This window comes from Vanellus vanellus (genome assembly GCF_965231255.1).
Source record: "Vanellus vanellus genome assembly, chromosome: 6".
NCBI lineage: Eukaryota > Metazoa > Chordata > Aves > Charadriiformes > Charadriidae > Vanellus > Vanellus vanellus.
The window spans coordinates 27517564-27537162 of NC_138911.1; the positions used below are offsets into that span (position 1 = coordinate 27517564).

Genomic DNA, 19599 nt, shown 5'->3' on the forward strand with positions numbered 1-19599 from the left:
CAAGCACCATACATGAAGGAGACAATCTACTAATAAAGCACTATGTATATGTTCTGTCAGACACATGCTTGCCACCCACTCAGAGGCTCTAGAGAGAGAACTCAGACACACATTATGCATACATGATAGTATGCAGCCATACCACACAAAATATAAGCACAAAATACCCTCCCCCACTTTAGCAAGAAGTGAATCGCATCAAGATTTCACTTGTGGCATATCCTACCACTGTGCTAACTTCAGAATCCTGGCTTGTACTTCGGACCATAACTGCTGGTCCTCCGCTGGGAACAGAGTCAAAATCACTCTTCTGCAATCAAAACATATAAAGGACAGGAAGAAAAGTCACATTAGTTTTCATCATAAGGAGAGAACATCACTTCCTATTCCTCTGGGGTCTTGAATCACATGCCTTATGCTTCCTTGGTTTATTTACCCAGCCAAATAGAAACTACTGCCTGTGTGTCAAAAAGATCACGGGGTCACACAATTGAGGAGTTCACAAAGACCAGTCCCCTACTGGGGGGGGGGGGGGGGGAATTTTACTAAATGAACCTTTCAAGAATGCTCAAACCCTAGAAGTCTTCCCACAATTAGGTAGCAAATAGAAGAATCCTCTCTTTACCACACGAGTAAAGCAAGCATAGGAGCCACTGACCTGAGAACCTGAGGCCAAACTGAGGCCACTGTCTGCACTGATCTGGGATTTTTTCTCATCCGTTTCTCCCAAATCGAAGTGTTTCACACCTTCTGGCCCTGAACAAAGGAAAAAGTAAATCATTACTCTACCAAGAAAAAACAGTATGGATGAAAGCAGATGACAAACTGAAAGCAGGAACAGTACCAAGAAAATAAATTTGCTTTCTCATTCCCTTTTTTTTTCATTCCTTGGTACTGTAAACAACATGGCCAGCAGGACACATCTGCCATTCTTCAAACATGAGTTTGAATTTCAAATACTCCAAAGGTATAGTCCAGGAGTGTGTCCTGGTTTGAGGACTATCGCTAAACAGTACCTTTGTTAGCCATTCAAGAGAGAAAAGAGGACAGACAAAGGTCAAGTAGCTTCCAGTTACGGTAACACATGCAGAGCAGTTGCCATTAAACTCTAGGAAGCCACCTCCTTTATCCTTGGTAAAATAAAGGATACTTATTTACTTAAAGTCAGAATCCTTTTTTGAACAGCTAATTTGCTCAAAGTCTTGGACTGAGTTTGTTAGGTTGCCTACAGCAACTATCCAGGCAAAAATCAGGCAACACATGACAAGAACATAAACAGTGACTATTGGTGTTACACCAGTAAGAATTTTAAGGAAGAAGCTTGTATGATGCTGTACTTCACAACATTCCCCAATTACATTAACAAATGGCTCTCCAGAGTTGGCAATCACATAGGTCAGTAGTGAGAGAGGGAATCAGCAAGCCTTAAGTCATGCATTCATTAACCTGCCAATCCAAAAACAAAAAAAAAAAGGAGGGGAAAGGGATAAAGAACTTTATTTTCAATTTCCCATGCAGTTCTAGAATCGTATCATCTATTGTCCTCTGATGGGATGGCAGAAGAAAAAGAGAATGATGGAGAGGTAGAGCCTGAAAAGAATTTTGGATAAGCACTGAACGAGGTAAATAACAAGGCAAGAAAAAAATGTGTTATAGATTGTAAACAGAATGTCACTACTCTCAGAAAGGGGAAGAGACTGAATGCAACACTTCTGCCATATCCATATCTGCCAACTATTCAGTAACAGGAAGACATGATCAGCAGCTGGAATATTTGTATTATATACCCATGACTATACCCAGTATCTCTAAGCAAACAATGCCACTATGTCTTATAACCACTGACCACAACAACCTGGGAATTATGAACATGTTTGTATTATGTGTAATATTAGAGAGGGTAAGACAGCGAAAAGGAAAGAAAAAGGGAAGGGAGGAGAGAGAGAGAGAGAGAAGGATAATATACAAAGATTTGTGGGAGTGAGTTTGAGATGGTATGTAAACTCATGAATAGCAAAGCCATAAGCGGGCTGTGCAGAGCATACTAGCTTACTACTCAACCACCAATTTGCCATGTGAATTGTTCTACAGAAAACAGTCTTCATTTGTTACAGTATTCCACCTCTAAATCCATATGCTTTAGTTACTGTATATCAAATCAGAGTCTAACAAAGAGAAAGTATACGCAAAATTTACAAGAAAGAAAAATAACTGAAAATATCCTCTCTAAGAATTTGGAATCTTATTTTCCACTGAAATATACATTGCTCACTTCTAGAGGTCTATTTCCACTTCTTCAAACAGCCGCCATTTCTAGCTCTGAATAACGATGCAGCAAGTTTTATATCTTGTTACTACAGCAAGAATACTAAACTTCAGCTGTGTGTTTTAAACAATTTAAGAGTTTCCTGTCCCAACATACAATTGAGATACATTTGACTTTTGAAGTAATTTGACTGTTAAAGCAAGTGAAACTGAGGGAAGCAGTTCAGGTATTCGACAGCTGTGGGCAATACTGGTAACTGAGTTTAAGGAGCACAACAACCAAAATCACATTGTCATCACTACCAATTTACAGGCACTTACAAACCTCCTCTTGCCTTCTTTATGGAGTTGTATGTCTCATACACATAAACTACTAAACCCTCCGTTTATCCATCCCAGTTTAGGCACCTACCTGAAAGGCCCGGTTTGGGGGCAGGTGTGTGCATGTGCTATGTGTCTGTCTCATGCACACTCTCACCTCAGCAGAAAGCAATTCAGATCTTAAATGTGGTAAGCTGCGCTGCAGAGGCGCCCCACATGCCCTGTTCTCTCTGAACTCCAGATGCTTGCTTGTACTTAACTGAAGTATTTAACTGAGGAGCTTAAAACTAATGTAGCAAATCCAGGACCAATCAGAACGTCAGGAATTTTCACCCATTCATCTTAGCTATTAATCCTCTCCAACCCTCAGTCTGTAAAAGGGGCATCAGCTCTGCAAAGTACAAACTACAGTTATGGTTAGGAAGCGTCTACCACATCATGTTTATTATTAACTAGCTATTATCCTTATGCCATACGTACCTATTTATAACAGTGATAACCAAAAGAGCAAAATCTTGTACTACACCTTCAGATAATATATATTAAATATCATATTTCAATAGATGCTAAGATTTGTGTAGATTTAGCCTACTATTTAGACTCTGCAAACAGCCTCAAGACTATTTCACTCCTCCTTTAACATGGGATATAAAAACTAAAAATCAGGTTGATTCCTTATTATGAGGCTATTCTCTAACAGCCATCACTAAATACAATTCTTCACATACACCTTCTCTCTCCCCCTCAAATTTGTTTCTTGTTGCAGACTGACTGTGGTCGTAAACTGTTCATGGTGATGCCAGGTAACAAAATTTGCCATCCCACGCCTTGAAAGAACAGAATTCTTCATTCCAGTAACGTTCAATCAGTCAATCTAATCATGTCAAAGACTTGTTAAACAAAACTGTCTTTAACTTTTAAGAAAGCACATGGAATATCTTAAAATCCTTCCATGTATATGTGATACAGTGAGGATGCAGAATATCTGCTTCCCCTTCCTTGAAAAATGCAACATTCAGAGTAGGAAAAAAAGGAAAGAAAAAAAAAAAAAAAAGAAGAGACATTTGAACACAATTTCCCCAAGGCAAAGTGATCTGTTTGGTATCCTCTATAACGCAGGCTTTCTTGATAGACCTTTGTTTTTGTGGGCATAAAAACTGTGTGCCATAGATGCAAGCTCACCCTGCACCTGGGGAGTTGGCAGTTATGGGGAGGCTGGAGGAGTCAGTTTCTACATTTTTTTAATTTCCTTACTCGTTTTTTCCAAAGATTTTTGCTTTTTCACTTCCTGGTGCTTGTTCCACAATTCTACCCAAGATGCATTGAAAGCAGGAGAGAAAGAGAAAGAGTCAGCGGCTGGTCAGACAGGTGAAAATGGGGAAAAAAGTTTGAAACAAAAACCCCACCCCTTCCTCTTGGAAAAAAAAAAAAAAAAAGAAAAGAAAAAAGAAAGCAGAAATGTACGACAACTACTGAGTGAAGGGTTAATTAACACCATTTTACAAGAAATCAATATTAGGAATCGAGCACTGTATCATCTCTCATTTACAGAATACAAATGTTAGAGATGACTTCATACAGTGAACCAACTAAGGAAAAACAGCTATTATGAACAAATACAATGCAATTAATCACCTTTCTTGAGAAAGGCCTTTAAGATTATCAGATATCTGTTCCTCCAAAATATAGGCATCACAGAAGCTCTAATTAACTGAAACATTTTAATGTCTCTAGTTTATATCATTGAAAGGAAAAAAAAAAAGCAGCAGCAATTCCAAGAAAATTAAAACTGTAGGTTAACACAATATTTAACCAATATTGTATTTTAAAAATTATCACAAAGCTTACAAGTACAATGTTATTTTTGACCTGACAGCATTCTCGATAAATGCTTAGCTCTGCCTATCAATCAGTCCTACATGCAAAAAGCTGAACTTCTCTGCATCCACTTGTTCCTCTCAGGCTATAAAGAATGGAAAATAGGGAAGAAGAAAACTGAGCAAGATATCAGTCATGCTTAATGCCAACTTCCAAAATTCAAATTAGGTCATGGCAGTCCAGTCAAGTCAAGTAATTCCATAAGAGAATACAATGCAGAGAAAAGGAAAAATTTCCAAAGTCTGCATGTACTCTTTTCATTTGAAGCTTAGGCTTGAGACGAAATAGTGATGAGGCACTTGCACTTTTCTATCACTCCCATTCCTCAACCCTCTGAAATTCAGTCATCTTTTCTGCTTAGAAACATCAGATCCTTCCAGGTGCTGACCTGTTGGCCAAAGGAAACATTACATGCTGACCTGACTGAATGCTGGGCACCATCCTCTCTCACTAGCACAGTTAAAGCTAGGATTGCTACAGAGGAAGATACCCTTAGAAAAGCAGCAAAGGCAAAAGGAAGGAAAAGTAGTACAATGTTCTACTGCTCTTCAAGAAAACTTGCTGAGCAACTAAAAGGCCACTTGAAGTGTGTCAGAAACCCATTCCACCCTGCAAATGGCAGAAATTAGGGCAAGACAGGCTCTAAAAAAGCTCTATTTAGCAAAATGTCTACTGGAAAAAAAAAAATTAAAAAGGACAATGCTACAATTGTGGAGGAAGGCTCCAAAGTATTATCATTAAACATATCAGGAGCAAGGCAAATGTAGCAAGGGAGAAAAAGCTAGAAAGACAGCTGCTAGTCAACTGATTTCTATATCTGCTTCATGATTGATGGATGTTCCTTCAACTTTCAGAAGTACACAGATGGATAGGATAAAATTGCTTATGGATCCAAACAGCATCCTATAGGCTTATCTAGCTGAGCACACACTGACACAGATAATAATCTTTTTAAGATGTACTGAATTTGTTTGTTAAAGAGCTTTGAAAACATCTGGCCTCTTAAGTGCTCAGTCTACATGGCTTTACTTTAAAAACCATCAGGCTGAAAGCTATAATACCTGCCATTAAATCACTTTTAGCTGACTTACCTGTTAATTCAGAGTGGAGTATATCAAACACATTAAAAACAGCCTAGATTTTACTCTCAACTATTTTGTCAAAGAAGAAAAGGAAAACATCAAATAAACTCAAGGGGCATAAAATACTATGCCTATGACTTTGTTACATGAGCCTGAACTTAACAAGACAGCAGGTCCAGAAAGGATCTGATACAGGCAAAGTACGTAGCATAGTCTTTTCTGTTTCACAAAACCGTCAAAATAAAGTGATCTGCCAGCATTAAACAAATGTTTAAAAAGTAGTAATGGAAACTTCAGTAAGTACTGACATTGTCATTAACATTTACTGCAAGTATGCAATATAACCAAACTAACCACCAACATAAAGGAGGAAACTATTAACTATCAACTTTAAAGTCACCAGTGTCCTAACAAAAAGGCCAACACTACAGGTGATGGCTGTGGACCCAGGAAGGCAAGTAGTAAGCAAATAATTGGTGATCTTTTAGGAAACAAAGTATCAGAAGTATCGTCTTCACAATTAATTTACTAGCTAAGCAATTAGGCATTAAAGCACAGCAAAGATCAATCCTCAGCTGATAAAACCCTATCACTCTTCACCTCAGCAATAACAATTTTGAACACAAACAGCCTTCCCTGTTGCAAGGGAATATCCTACATACTTCAGAGGTACACAACAAGCCATAAGCTTTCTGAAAAGTGAACAAGAAAAGGGTGTCAAGCAGGAACACATCCACCCTGAACTTTGGAAAACTCTGCGAACCTCCGGACTGTTGTTCCTGTAGTACCGGAAAACTGCACGCATTCAGCCACCATAGCTCTAGATCTCAGAGATGCAGTTTAATCCCCACACTAACATACATTTTAAGCATGGCTATTGCAAAGTATCATTCATGACTTGACTCCATCATGTTGATGACTTACTTTTCATTCTAGTATTTCCTCTTGTAACTAGGTGAAAAGGTTAGCAACCCAATTTGTATTTTGTCCATACAATACCAACAGATTCATTGAGAGTTTTGTTTAGATATCTGCAACCTGACCTCCCAAACTTCACAGAATCAAGGGACTGCTGAGGTTCAAAGGGACCTCAGGAGATCATCTAGTCAAACGTCCCTGCTCAAAGCAGGGTCAACTAGACCAGGACCATGCATGTCCAGTCAGGTTTTCGCTATCTCCAGATGGAGAATCCACAGCCTTTCCAGGCAACCTGTTCCAGTGTCAGATCATCTTCACATCAAAACATTTTTTCTCGTATTTAAATGGAATTACTTACAAATACTTTGTTTGTTCAGCAACATGTAAGCGTTTACCAAATACTTCTTCCCTGAAGAAGTTAGTTTGAATGCGAAAGTCTGTTTCACTACAGAAGGAATTTCAGCCTAGCCACGACTAATTCCAGTCCTGTATATCCAAAGTATTGTCTTATACTGATGCTTTCATAACAAAACATGAAGGAGCTACAATAGCTAAGCAGCTTTAAATTATCTTCCTGCAACACAAGAGAAATTCCCATTACTTGTAGATCTTAAAGAGTCAGATGATCGTGGACACTACATTGTTTTTAGAGCAATTTCTTGAAGAATGACTAGCATACTAGTCTATGGTTCTTGGTAACAGACAAAACCAGTTAGAAAAAAAGGATTCAGAAAAAGCATTAAAGTCTTTTGAACTTTGATGACTTTTGGTGAAACCACGTACTTCTGTAACTTAGTTCCATAGAAGACAAGTGGAAATCACTAGAGCATCAGAAGCACTAATAAGAATTTACCTGTTGCCTGTCCTTGAAGATTATGAATTGTTTAAGGCAACAATAGTTAACGTAACTGTAAGCAGCACTTCTTTGAAAAGCACTTCTTATGATGCTTCACAAACATGGACGGTCTGATCTTTAGGATTTCCATTTCTATGAGGCTTCAATTTCACCTGAGGGAAAGGAGCAGTCTCAGGATTCCAGTCAAAAGATCTCTCTTCATTCTTTAGAAGAACGCTGGCCTAGCGTCTGTTTTATTCTTACTTGTGTCAGAAGCACAGCTTCTGTAATTTCTTTTCCGCAGAAAAGCTTCTAAGTACCCAGAGCAAACCAAACCACCAAACTGAAATACTGTAAATCTGAATCTCTTAGAGCTCCCAGATAGATTTTCAAATAGAGTGCAAGACCAGTTTCTGAGCAACTGCCTCTGTACATTACCTTTTGGAACCAGAAAGCAAATCAAGTCAGAGGGGTTAAGTATCCAGTTCAGAAGGTCTCAACACCATTCAGCCTGCAGCTATTATAGGGGTATAAGAATGAACGTCTGCACTCCTGCCACATAACTGACCAACACACACGTTCTCTTGTCTTATGCCACATACTGCAGGTACAGCCTCACAGTAGTGTGCAGCTTTCAGAAGATTAATCTCTCATACAATGATTCCATTAAAAAATTATTTTAAACGGGCTACAAGAAAGAATGGCTAAAATTTAACATGACATTTTCAGAGTTGACAAAGGATTTATCTCCCATGCTGATGGTACTTTTCTCCTGTTTACAATCCACAGCAGTTTGGATCCAACGAAATTTTTTCTTTTTCTGCCCCCACTTCCCCCCCACCAAATCTGTAAAGCCCTTTTCAGATAAAACAGTTTAAAGTCTACCTCTAACTTTTTCCCAGACATAGGGAAAAGCTGTACCAGCTGAGAAATTAGATTGTGAAAATTTCCAGTGACCAGCCTAGCAGATGCTGTTTAGAAGGACACGCATTCTATTTGCTATTGCATAGAAGGAATATCCATCAGTCCTGCTCACTGAAACTGTAACACTACACCTGAAATCTTTTTGGCAGTTTTTATTATTAATAATCATCAGATCCTGGGTCCCACTTCTATCAGGATGCAATCTAGATAACCCACAGGTAGTCAGCAATGATTATAAAACTTTTGTTTCACGTGGTCCTTTCCACAGTTGCCCTTTCCAAAGTCCTGCTGGCCCTGTTTCCCTTTTGCCATTTCCTGTTGCTTCAAAACATCAGTCACCGAGCAAAAAATAAAGTTGTCTAAAGTGTAATGCAACTCAGAAACAATTAAGATTGGAAAGCTTCTGGGAGAAAACTGCCCTGGATAGTTTACCCAAGAGTAGAATGAAAACACATATGATTGTTCCTTGTGGTCCAAGGTGTAAATGAAGCATGTTACAGCAGCAATGTAGTGCGTTAAAATGGAGAGAATGTAAATAGAACCTAATGCCAAAATAGAAGTCCCTCCTGCACTTCACATGCAGCACAATACACACCAATGGAAGCAATAAAATTTTCCTCCTTTAGACTCCTCGTGTCAAACTCCCTTTGCCCTTTGCCTGCAGGGCTTGGTGCCTTTGGCATCAGGTGAGGTACCGGCAGCTGCATCGCAGGTTTTGGCTCCACTCTTGGGGATGATGCAGGATCCTTGCCAACTGGAGTGACAGATCCATCCGTTGGACTTCGTTTTCTCTTTTCTGGTTCTTTAAAGAAGAAAAAAAAAAAAAAAAATCAAAACACAAAGCATTGGGAAAAAAAAAGAAAAAAGAAAAAAGGAAAAAGGAAAAAGGACATGAGAGCAGGAAAAAAGATGAGACAGATGGTCTCACCTAAATCATTAAGCCTGGCACTGAAACAGCTCAGTCCCACATTTGTTCCCATAGGTCACCATGGCTTGCAGATAGTCTGATACACTGGTGGAAACAGTCGAGGAGAAAGCCAGTGCTGGTTTTGGGATACTGAAATTATCTCCTTCCTGTATACTTGCAAACCTAGGAATCTTCTTTGACTGTAGTATCTCCTCTACTGAGTTGTGCAAAATTAAACAACTCCGCCTAAATTACCAAGAATATCACTTCTAGAATATAAGCAAGCTTCTCTCGTAGTGAAAAGATGACAAATACAATAAGCTTTGATGGGTAACACTAAATGAAGTTTCAGTTAGGGAAAAAAAAAATTCGAAAAACTATCAGCTATAGCTCTTCCATCATTCTCTGAGATTTCCTATAATCATATGTCCCCAAAGGCAGTTTGGATTATTTCTCTGTATCAAACTCCACAGTTTGAATTACAGCAAAACTTTCAGAATAGAATAATTAAAATTAGGTTTTCTGTAAAGAACCTCCTGCAGTCCCGCACAAACTGTTCCAGTAGCTGATGAGGCTAATAGTCACAATTTCATATCCTAATATCCAAATTTGTCATACCACTAGACCTTGTGATACCTTTGTCCAGCAGATTAAAGATTCTGCTATCAGCAACACCTTTCTATTTAAATAATAATTGAAAACAATCAACACCTAACATTCAACAGACTGAACACTTCCATCTTTCAGAACAACAGTGTTTTCCCAATTCTTTATAGGTCTTTTCAGAAACCTCAGTTTTTCAAGATGTGATGATCGGAACTGGAAGCACTGCCTCAGCTGTTGGTCTTGTTAGTGACATATCCAGAAACAACACAATAGCTGCAAGCTAAATGCATATTCCCAGGTTTACAACGCAGTGCCCCCCTCTTCAGTTTTCACAGACAAGGTAAACAGTGGGAAGTTCACACATAGCTGCCGTTTTCAGAGACACTGCTTCCTATGACATAGTTCCCAATCCTGCTATTATTGCCAACTGTCCTTGTACCTAAGCAAAAGTCCTAAGTTTAGCCGTATTAAAATCAATTAATCACAACCATGCTTTATTAAGATTCAGCTTCTTCTAGACAAATAACCAATATCCAACACGTCCTGTTCAAACACTATGCATCACATGCAAACTGAACAATTTTAGGATTACTAGATTACTGCTTTGTGTTAAATAACATAAGGATAAGCCCTAATCTCTAGAAAACATTTCTAGAAATACCTAGATCAACCCATTGAAAACAGGTAAAACATACCAAACAGCTATAATTTGACTATAAATCAAGATGTCATGCAATAATGACAGAAGTCCTTCAAAGATTTATCAAGGCTTTATAAGTTTATATCAAATGTTGTCTATTGTGACCACAACTAATTTACTACGTAACATCTACTGACCATAAAATAATGATATCTGGCGTTATATCACAGAACCACAGAATAGTAGGGGTTGGAAGGGACCTCTGGAGATCATCTAGTCCAACCCCCCTGCCAGAGCAGGGTCACCTACTGCAGGTTGCACAGGATGGCATCCAGGCAGGTTTTGAATGTCTCCAGACTGGGAGACTCCACCACCTCTCTGGGCAGCCTGTTCCAGTGTTCTGCCACCCTCAAAGCAAAGTCGTCCCTCCTCATGTTTAGATGGAACTTCCTATGTTCAAGTTTGTGCCCATTACCTCTTGTCCTGTCACTGGGCACCACTGAAAAAGACTGGTCCCATCCTCCTGGCACCCTCCCTTTAAGTAGTTATAAGCATTGATAAGATACCCCCTCAGTCTTCTCTTGTCCAGGCCAAAAAGACCCAAGTCCCTCAGCCTTTCCTCATAATGATGCTCCAACCCCCTAATCATTTTTGCAGCCCATCGCTGGACCCTCTCCAGCAGTTCCCTGTCCTTCTTGAACTGGGAAGCCCAGAACTGGACACAATACTCCAGATGCAGCCTCACCAGGGCAGAGTGGAGGGAGAGGATAACCTCCCTTGACTTGCTGGCCAAACTCTTCTTAATGCACCCCAGGATGCCATTGGCCTTCTTGGCCACAAGGCCACATTGCTGGTTCAGTCATCCTGTTGTCCACCAGGACTCCCAGCTCGCTTTCCACAGAGCTGCTAAGCATGACTTCACTCTAAAACCATTGAGTTTTAGATCAGCCACAGTGTAATTTTGCTTAGGATCAGTGTCAGACTAAAAGGCTTACAGTTACCGCGATCAGCCTATTCTCCACATTCAGGACTGTTACACTAGCACAGCCTTCCGTATCTTCCTCAGCATTCTAGCAACGACTGGAAATGAACACACAGGACACCTAAGACAGCTCATAAAATCCCTGATCCAACCCACCCAGAACACCAACTATAAAGTGTTTAGTAGATGTTACTCCTCTGCTACAGTGAAATAAATATCTGTAGTCTCAAATTATGAAAAGCTGAGTCAGATAGTAAGCAGAGAGGTAGCTTTTTGTCATCTTTTTCTATTTTTCTTTACAAATGCATTTTCTTATTTTACATTAAGAATAGATTTTAAGAAAAAGCTGAAAAATAAAGAGGTATTTTCAGACTTTCCTCTCCAAGTGTACTTAGTGATATAAGAATCATTGTGTAATGCAAGGTGGTTGGTAAGACATAAGTCTCATATGGTTCGACATCAGAAATATCTCCCTCCCTATTCAGGTTGTCTACAATAACTTTCCAAGACTGTGGTTGGGGCAGTACTAGCTGAAGGTCCACACACTCAGAATTTCCACTTCATCTTCAAAAGTCCCAGGTTTTGTATCTTGCTGCATAGGTTCCGTTTTCAAACAAATATTAGTATGGCCATTATTTTGCTTTGGTCTGGTTACACGTGCGCAAGGAGAATGGTTTCAAGCTTTGTAAGGTTCCAGTAACGATGGTACAGCTGTCACCTATTTTGAAAGTGTTGTAAAACAACTGAAATATCAGAAGCCACAAAACAGCAACTTTCACAATAACGATCTTGTATAGTTCATAAACACTGTATTCCCATAAACGCTTTTCTTACCTTTGTTGTAATAGTGAGTATGTGCTATCTCTAGCAGGCCGAAAACACTGGCCATGCCTCCCAGGCCAGCATTTGCATATGACTGCTCCAGGCTCAACACTGTGCACTTCAGCAAGTCCAGCATGCCTTTATAAACCTTGCGGCTGATCTCCTGCAATGAAAATCCCGTTGGTGTCACTATTTCACAAGTGAGAAAGTAATTCAAGAACATAAGTTCCAAAACTGCTGTAGCATCAGCTTTTAGGAGGCAATTTAACAAAAACTTTATATGAATTGAGCCTCAGGAGACAGTAGGTATAAGGATCCTCCTGAGTTCCGCACTGACCACATCCTGTATGACATCCTGTCGAGCATCTTCTTCTGACTGGATCGTGCGATTCAGCTTGCTTAGTACAAAGACGCGGAGCTGCTCACTCTCCAGCAGACGTCGGACTCTCTTCATGTTCAGCCAGCCAACACCTTGCCCATCAAGAACATTGTGTACCACCTCCTTCAGGAACTGCTGGTTCTCACTGACGGATTTAAGAGAAAGCAGGCAAAAGTCAGCCCTCTGCTAACCTTGGCTTGCACAGGAAGAGAGATATGGCCAGGGCACACAGAAATGCATTTCCTGTGAAAGCTAAGTTTACAAGAAAAGAAGTTCAAATCTAGCTATGTCTGCTGCTAGCATAACTGCACACAGCCCAAGCTCTGTTCTACAGGTATAGTATCCAATATTTTATTTTGTCCGTTATTTCCTATCATAAGCAGCAATCAGATTTTCCTCTAGTGCCTCTAGCTACCGCTCTACTCCCCACCTTCACACCATTCCTCAGAATCCATAGGAATCCTCTATGCCTCAACCTTCTCTCACAGCCACCTTGTCTGACCTGTAGGCTTTTCTTGAAAGAGGAATCGCAGCACTACTAATAGCACTACTGCAGCAACCTTGGCACACGTACTGCTTCAGTATGTTTTGCCACAGAGGAGGGAACGGTAAGAAGGGAACTCCTGTGCAACCTGCTGCATTCCCCAGTCCAAACCACAGTTATTGTTCTTGCTTCTCTCCCAATCCCAGTAGCTCAAAGTAAATGTCAATCTATCTGTGACTGCTACATAAGAAAGGGAGGAGAAAGCACAGGCACAGGTCAGGAAATGTTTACTTGTACCATTCTCAGTCCCTTCCCAATGCTGAAAAATGCATTTCACGTTAATTCATGGAATCAAACAGCTTCATATGACTCAGCTGATCCCCTACATGATGCATTAAAACTCCTCTGGCTAGACTACCTTGTTCAGAACAGATTCAATTACAAAGAATAAACACTAAGTTAAAGTAGGGACCTAAAATCTTTTGGATCTCAGACACAGAAAAATACATGTGTGCGTTATTAACTGTAAGACCATCTATATCAAATCTTCTCAGACAAAAATACATGCAAGCTTAGTGCCATAAAATAGTACAACATTTAGTTTTCAACAGCTAGACTTCTGAGGAAACATTGGCCAAGTATGAGACCACTCTAACACCACTTTATACTCATAAAGCAATGAAAAAATATTACCTGGAATTGCTCGTTCGTCCCTGAGGCGATGGAGATTCTCTCTTCACTGTTGGGCTGTGCTTAATGACCGAAGACTTTTGATCCACAAGGGCTCGTCTGTTTCCTAAACACGAGAGGACACAGGATGAGAGGAAGGAGTGGGAGAAAAAGTGTCTTATCCCAGGACAGTAACAAGCAACGCTAAGGTTGGCTAACACGCCTATTCGGATTACAGGTAACAGACTTCAAACAAAATGGAAACTCCAAAAAAGCAGCAGCATATATCATATTCTAGCATCACACATCGGCAGAAAACAGTAATGGGAGTAATGCAGAGAGAAAAAGAGAAGATGGTAATGGGAGCAGGAGGTGAAAGGCAGGTAAAGTTTGGCTGCTCTGCATGCAGTTCCACAACATGAACCATCTTCAAATTAGTCACTGTATGTAAAAGCATAATGCATTGGGGGTGACTAGTATAGATCATGTGGTACTGGTTACCCAGTGAGAAAGGTAGCCCAAAGTCAGGCATAGGGAATGCTGGAAATTGTTATATCATGCACAGCTCATGCTGTAGGGAACCCACCTTCATTGCTTACTGGGCCAGCTTCAGTAATAATCTCCATTATAGTATTTAACCCAAATACTGGGACACAAAATATACAATTAGTAGTGTACTACAATATCTACACTCCCCACCATCAGCATCAAAAGAATCCAACTACCAGCTTCTTCCCAGCCCTCCCTCAAAACAAAACCCAAATGACGCTAGAGCAGGAAGGATGCTTGAAAGCCCAAGACAACAAGGGCCAGCGAAATTAATCTTAGAGATAGTGCTTGACTTGAAATTTGGCATCGTGGAACCAATGTATTGCATCTTCAAGGACATTATTGCACATACTGTATTTCAAGGGCACTATCAAAAACATCTGCATCACTGAGGAAAAAATATCAATGGATGTGCATGAAATAAAAATTAAAAAGGAAGATGGAAAGTGGTCAAACAGCAGCAATGAGATGGAGTCCCAGCATTATTTCCCATTACAGTTATAAACACAGGGTACCACACACACTTGTAAAAACAAGTTAATGCAGCAATTTTATACCTGTACAACAGAGACAAACACATCTAAAAACTAATGAAGTGCCCAGTGGGAATCCCAGTGAGCCAGCATGCACACATAATGAACATGAACACACACACACTTGCACATGCATAAAACAGACTGAACTACTCCATGGAAATCCCATCCTCACATCTGCATAGTAACATTAAAAGCCCTACAGGATTACAATAGTCAAGAACAGAACACCAAAGTGCAGAAGATGAGGCGCAAAGCTTGAACGTGGAATGGTAAACCCCATCACTGTTTTCTTCCAATGCATGGAATCAGTCATTAAGTTTACCCATGGAAATAACCCTGACATGAATCATGTTTCTTATCCAGTACAATTAGACATGAAAATGTAACCAACTGGTAAAAGGTTGTCAAAAACTACTGTACAGTAGAGTCTGCTAATGTTTTCACCATACCAGTCCTGTTCCTCCTCATTTTACACACAGGGAATGATTACTTGTCTCAAAAACAAAGTCCAAAGCAGAAACACAAAAACCAGCTTTTGGCCTTTGTTTCTACGAGGTCAAAGGTCAGCAAAACATCATACCAACCTTCATCCACATCCCTTCCCACTTCCAGATTAAAGTAATCTTTACCGATGAAAATGATGAGGAGGAAAAAATAAATGAAAAAAATCAACACATTAAAACAAAAGCAGTAAGTTCTAATCAGACAGAATAACTCAAAAGGTAAAATAAAACCTTTACCCAATTCAGCAACTGAAAAGGTATCAACACTAGAACACCAGCACGTGCTCAGTCACCCTTCTGTTACTACATCTGGTACAAGGACGACCAGATTGACTAATGCCCCACAGTAAGACGATCATTTCTCTAGTGCCCATTGAGACATGTTATCTAACGATACTGCAGACAAAGAGATGTTCCCATGAAAAGATTGTGCACATAAGTTAGCGATTGATCTTCACTCTGAATGAGCTGAAGTATGGTTAGAATCTGATTTTGATCAGCATTTTTTTATTTAGTGAACTGAAAAGACTACAAACACTTTTGAAACCCACGTAAACTGCAATCTCCACAGGAGGCTGGCATTATCCCCACTTACAAATGCAGCTTTGTTGCTCTACCAAGTTACCTAAGGTTAATCGTGAAGACAGTGACAGTACAAAAGTAGGACCTACCTCTTGGTTCCCATTCTTTACACTAAGTATTTAAAAATAAAACAAAAAATACACTCTGAACGTTGGTTTTGGTTTGTATCCACTAAGAGAGGCTAGACTAGCCAGTCGCCCATCCCAACATAGCCCAATTGTTGGGAAGAAGCCTGACTGAGAAATACCAAGACAATTTACTGTCTTGATACTTAAGACAGGTACTACCCAAACTACCAAAATGCGTCATCCCCAGGATTCCTGTTAGGTGTAAGACCTGAGACTGCCAAGTCACAAGAACTGTAAAGGCTGTAAAAGACAAAGGGAAAAACAGTTACCTTTCAGGCTGGGAAAGGGAGTATTCTTGTCCCTCCCAACTTTGGTTGGTAGGGTTAAGTTGGACAGACTGAAACTTGTGCTGTGGTTTCTGTACAGGCTGCCTATGATGGAAGAAGAAAACAATTAAATGCCTAACGCTTACTGCGCACACCTGAACTTCCTAACCTGCCTGTAATTCACATTCTTATTCCAGATCCTTAATGATGAAGTTCTTTATTACCCCAAAGTCTCACAAGCATAACATCGTCTCATTTACATTGCAACCACATCTGTAATCAGATTATTCTAAAATTGTACAAACCCGTAATTCTTAGCTTTCATGTTACAATCATTGCTGTTGTACCTTTGAGTCTCAAATGTAAGAGCAATAGCCACCTGTCTTCCCACACTTAAACAGGTAATCTCATGTGTCTTCAAGTTTGATCATCATTTTAGGAGCAAATGAATGGTAGGGGCTGCATGAGAAAACAGGATGACAGAAGATCTCCAAAATATGTAATACCGAAGTGAGGATTGTGCACTGTGCTTGTGAAACACAGTATATCTGCCACAGAAGTGTGCTTTAAAATAGAAGCTTCCCATTTATTAGGATAAAACAGAAGTTCTTCCTAGTACAGACAGATCTTAATAACACAATAATGCATCATCATCTGGTTAAGCCTGTAGATCAACGAGCTGATTAACACTTCAAGATGTTAATTTAAAATGTCAGCATACTATTTCCATTTGCTTTGGTTCTTTTTTTGCAGCCCTATTTTAGTAACAATCATTTTACCAGAAACATCCAATATACTTCCTGCACTGCTGCAAACTTCTTGCACTGATCCCCACCTATAGCGCAACAGTCAACTGGACGTATCTTCTTTCACGCATTAAAAAACCCTCTAGATTAGTTTTCCACACCTGTGGATTTTACTATTAAAATATAATTGAAAGTAGGTGAGCACAGTCAAGAAATTGAATTTAGCACCTAAACACACAAAACAGTAGCGTGGAAGGTATACTACTGGTAAGATTTTTGTATCAACTTCATGGAATTGCACAATTTTTTGTTTAAATGGAATCAAAAAAATTTCTGATCTGTGCCCTCAAGTGCCATATAACTCAAGGGCCTAAACACGTAACTCAAGTCTTTCTTACTGAAAAATACATAAAGCAGTAGTTATCAGCAGTGTAAGTATAATAGGTTCTTTGGTTCCCAACATGATTTCAGGAGAGGTGGTAAAAATTTGCCAACCAAGACATTCTCTTGACTCCCCATCCCTCTGTTCCATCTCCCTGTAAACTCTAATATAATAAATAAAATCAACTTAATGAATGCATTAGTACATACTTGCAAAAGACATGATGCCCCCAAAACCTTCACTGCTGTTGTTGGAGACAGTAGAATTTGGCGAGCTGGCCCTGGAATCTGAATCTGCATCAGAATCATTGGCCAGTTTTAAACTGTTTGGACGAAGTAACTTCTGAGACCTTTAAAGAAATTAAGTACAGCTGTTATTAGCTTTCTACCTTCCCACCCCAAATCAGCACGCTGTATGATTGTGGAAGATCGATGCTGGTCTCATTCCTCATCAGTTTTCACTACGCTACCCTTACTGTGTGGGAAAGAAAAAAAAGAAAAAGAAAAAAACGAGAGAATTGAAGCATCTTTGCATTCAGGGGTTTATTACCCTTCAGGGTGTGCTGAAAACTTGCTTGCAAAAGAGCATTGGTGGATTTGGGGGTGAAAGATTTCTGCTTTGAGAGCAGTAACAAGAAAACCTAATGTCATCAATCACTATAGTATCTTTCCCACAAAAGACAAAGCTTCACCAAAAAAAGAAAAAAATCAATCATTTAAATGTTTCCAGAAATCAGTAGGTGATATACTAGAGTGTTTCTAGGATAACTGACAATTCTGTTAGCTCCCACTGGCCACATAAAGGCAAGGAACTGAGGGAACTGAGCCTTTACTAAAGCCAGAAGGGTCTACAGAATTTCAATATTAAATGGAAGTGAACAACAATACATTTCAGGTCCTAAAGACATTTGAATGAACGAACATTAAACTACATGAAGCAGATGGAAGTCCTAAAAGTGCTGTACAGAAGGGCAGGAGACAAGGAAGACTCACCTGCTTCCATTGAGATTCTGGTTAAATCTTGGGGTGTAGCTCTCTTCCTGCTCATCATCTTCATCCTCCATAGGAAAACCATACTGCGGTTCGAAGTATGGATTGTCATACTCCCGCTTCCTCACCACCCCTTCTGAGGAGCTCATGCTGCCAGCTGCACTGTCACTCTCACGACAATCCAAGCTTATCTTGGGAAAGTTTGGTTGCAGTGGCAAGGAAGGAAGGTGGTTTGAAAACCCAGCAACCAACTTCTCTTCCATTTCTGCTGAATCTGCTGACTCCTGTGGACCAGTCAAATCATTGATCTGTTCGCTAATTTGCGTTACATACAACTGAAGGGCAGGACAAGAACAATTATTTCAAACTGGGAAGTTTACAGGGTTCTTGCTGTTTGCTACTTGCCCCCCACCCCATCCGCACTATCTGTGGCTCTAATCTAGGATTTTATATACACTACAGTACTCCTGCATTGTTCTAGGGACTTAGTCCCCTGTAAATCAGATCTTACTGCTAAGTGTTAGCTCAGGGTAACAGCTCTCCATTACCCTGTTTTGTGGCTATGGAAGCAACTCCCATTCTTCCTAAATGACCACAAACCCATGAGTTTCCCCACCCCACTCCTTATTCCTCTAACACATCAGGTCTTTTCGTACTCTGTAAAAGCAATTCCTGCAGTCATAACCAGGACCATTGCTCTCTGTTAATGCTGCATTTTTCAATGCATGGCAGCTTTTATGTACAGGAATGCTCTGTCCCAGCATAAGAGGGTACCAGTAAACTCCATCTTGCTCAGAAAGTCCAGAAAGAACATGCAATTTAATCTGTGCATGGTTTCACAGTCCTATTAGCCTCTGCCCTTCTCAGAAAGAACCACGTGCATTCTCCCATTCTTTATATCCTAATATGCTGATCTTGGGGCTGAACTCATCTCAGTACACACATGATTCACTCCATGGATGACAGTGCTGGGGCTGCTACTGGCTGTAGTACTGGAACTTGAACGAGGCTGGTTGTTCTCTTGGGAGTTTTCACTGTCCATGGCCTGTTCATCCAGATCCCCTGAATATTCTTGAAAATCATCAAATTCCACTTCACTAGCATCACCAAGGGCTGCGTGAGTCAGGGGGTCAACATCTGCAAACACATCATTTTGCATTAAAGAACACTGCCTTCCTCAGCCTTCTTCCCATCTAACTAAAGATC

General features: G+C 40.0%; 1 protein-coding gene across 1 annotated transcript in view; it reads right to left on the reverse strand.

Moving 5' to 3' along the window:
• The window catches only part of MADD (MAP kinase activating death domain), a gene marked incomplete at its 5' end in the record, with an annotated part of 61520 nt that overhangs the window by 26863 nt on the left and 15058 nt on the right, over positions 1-19599 (reverse strand). Inside the window, 12 exons of the mRNA XM_082485071.1 lie at positions 227-310; positions 659-756; positions 3841-3894; positions 8819-9025; positions 12193-12343; positions 12518-12704; positions 13737-13839; positions 14299-14358; positions 16280-16381; positions 17614-17753; positions 18397-18728; positions 19337-19530. Of these exons, the coding sequence (XP_082341197.1) occupies positions 227-310; positions 659-756; positions 3841-3894; positions 8819-9025; positions 12193-12343; positions 12518-12704; positions 13737-13839; positions 14299-14358; positions 16280-16381; positions 17614-17753; positions 18397-18728; positions 19337-19530 (1712 nt within the window). The remainder of the gene's footprint in view (positions 1-226; positions 311-658; positions 757-3840; positions 3895-8818; positions 9026-12192; positions 12344-12517; positions 12705-13736; positions 13840-14298; positions 14359-16279; positions 16382-17613; positions 17754-18396; positions 18729-19336; positions 19531-19599) is intronic.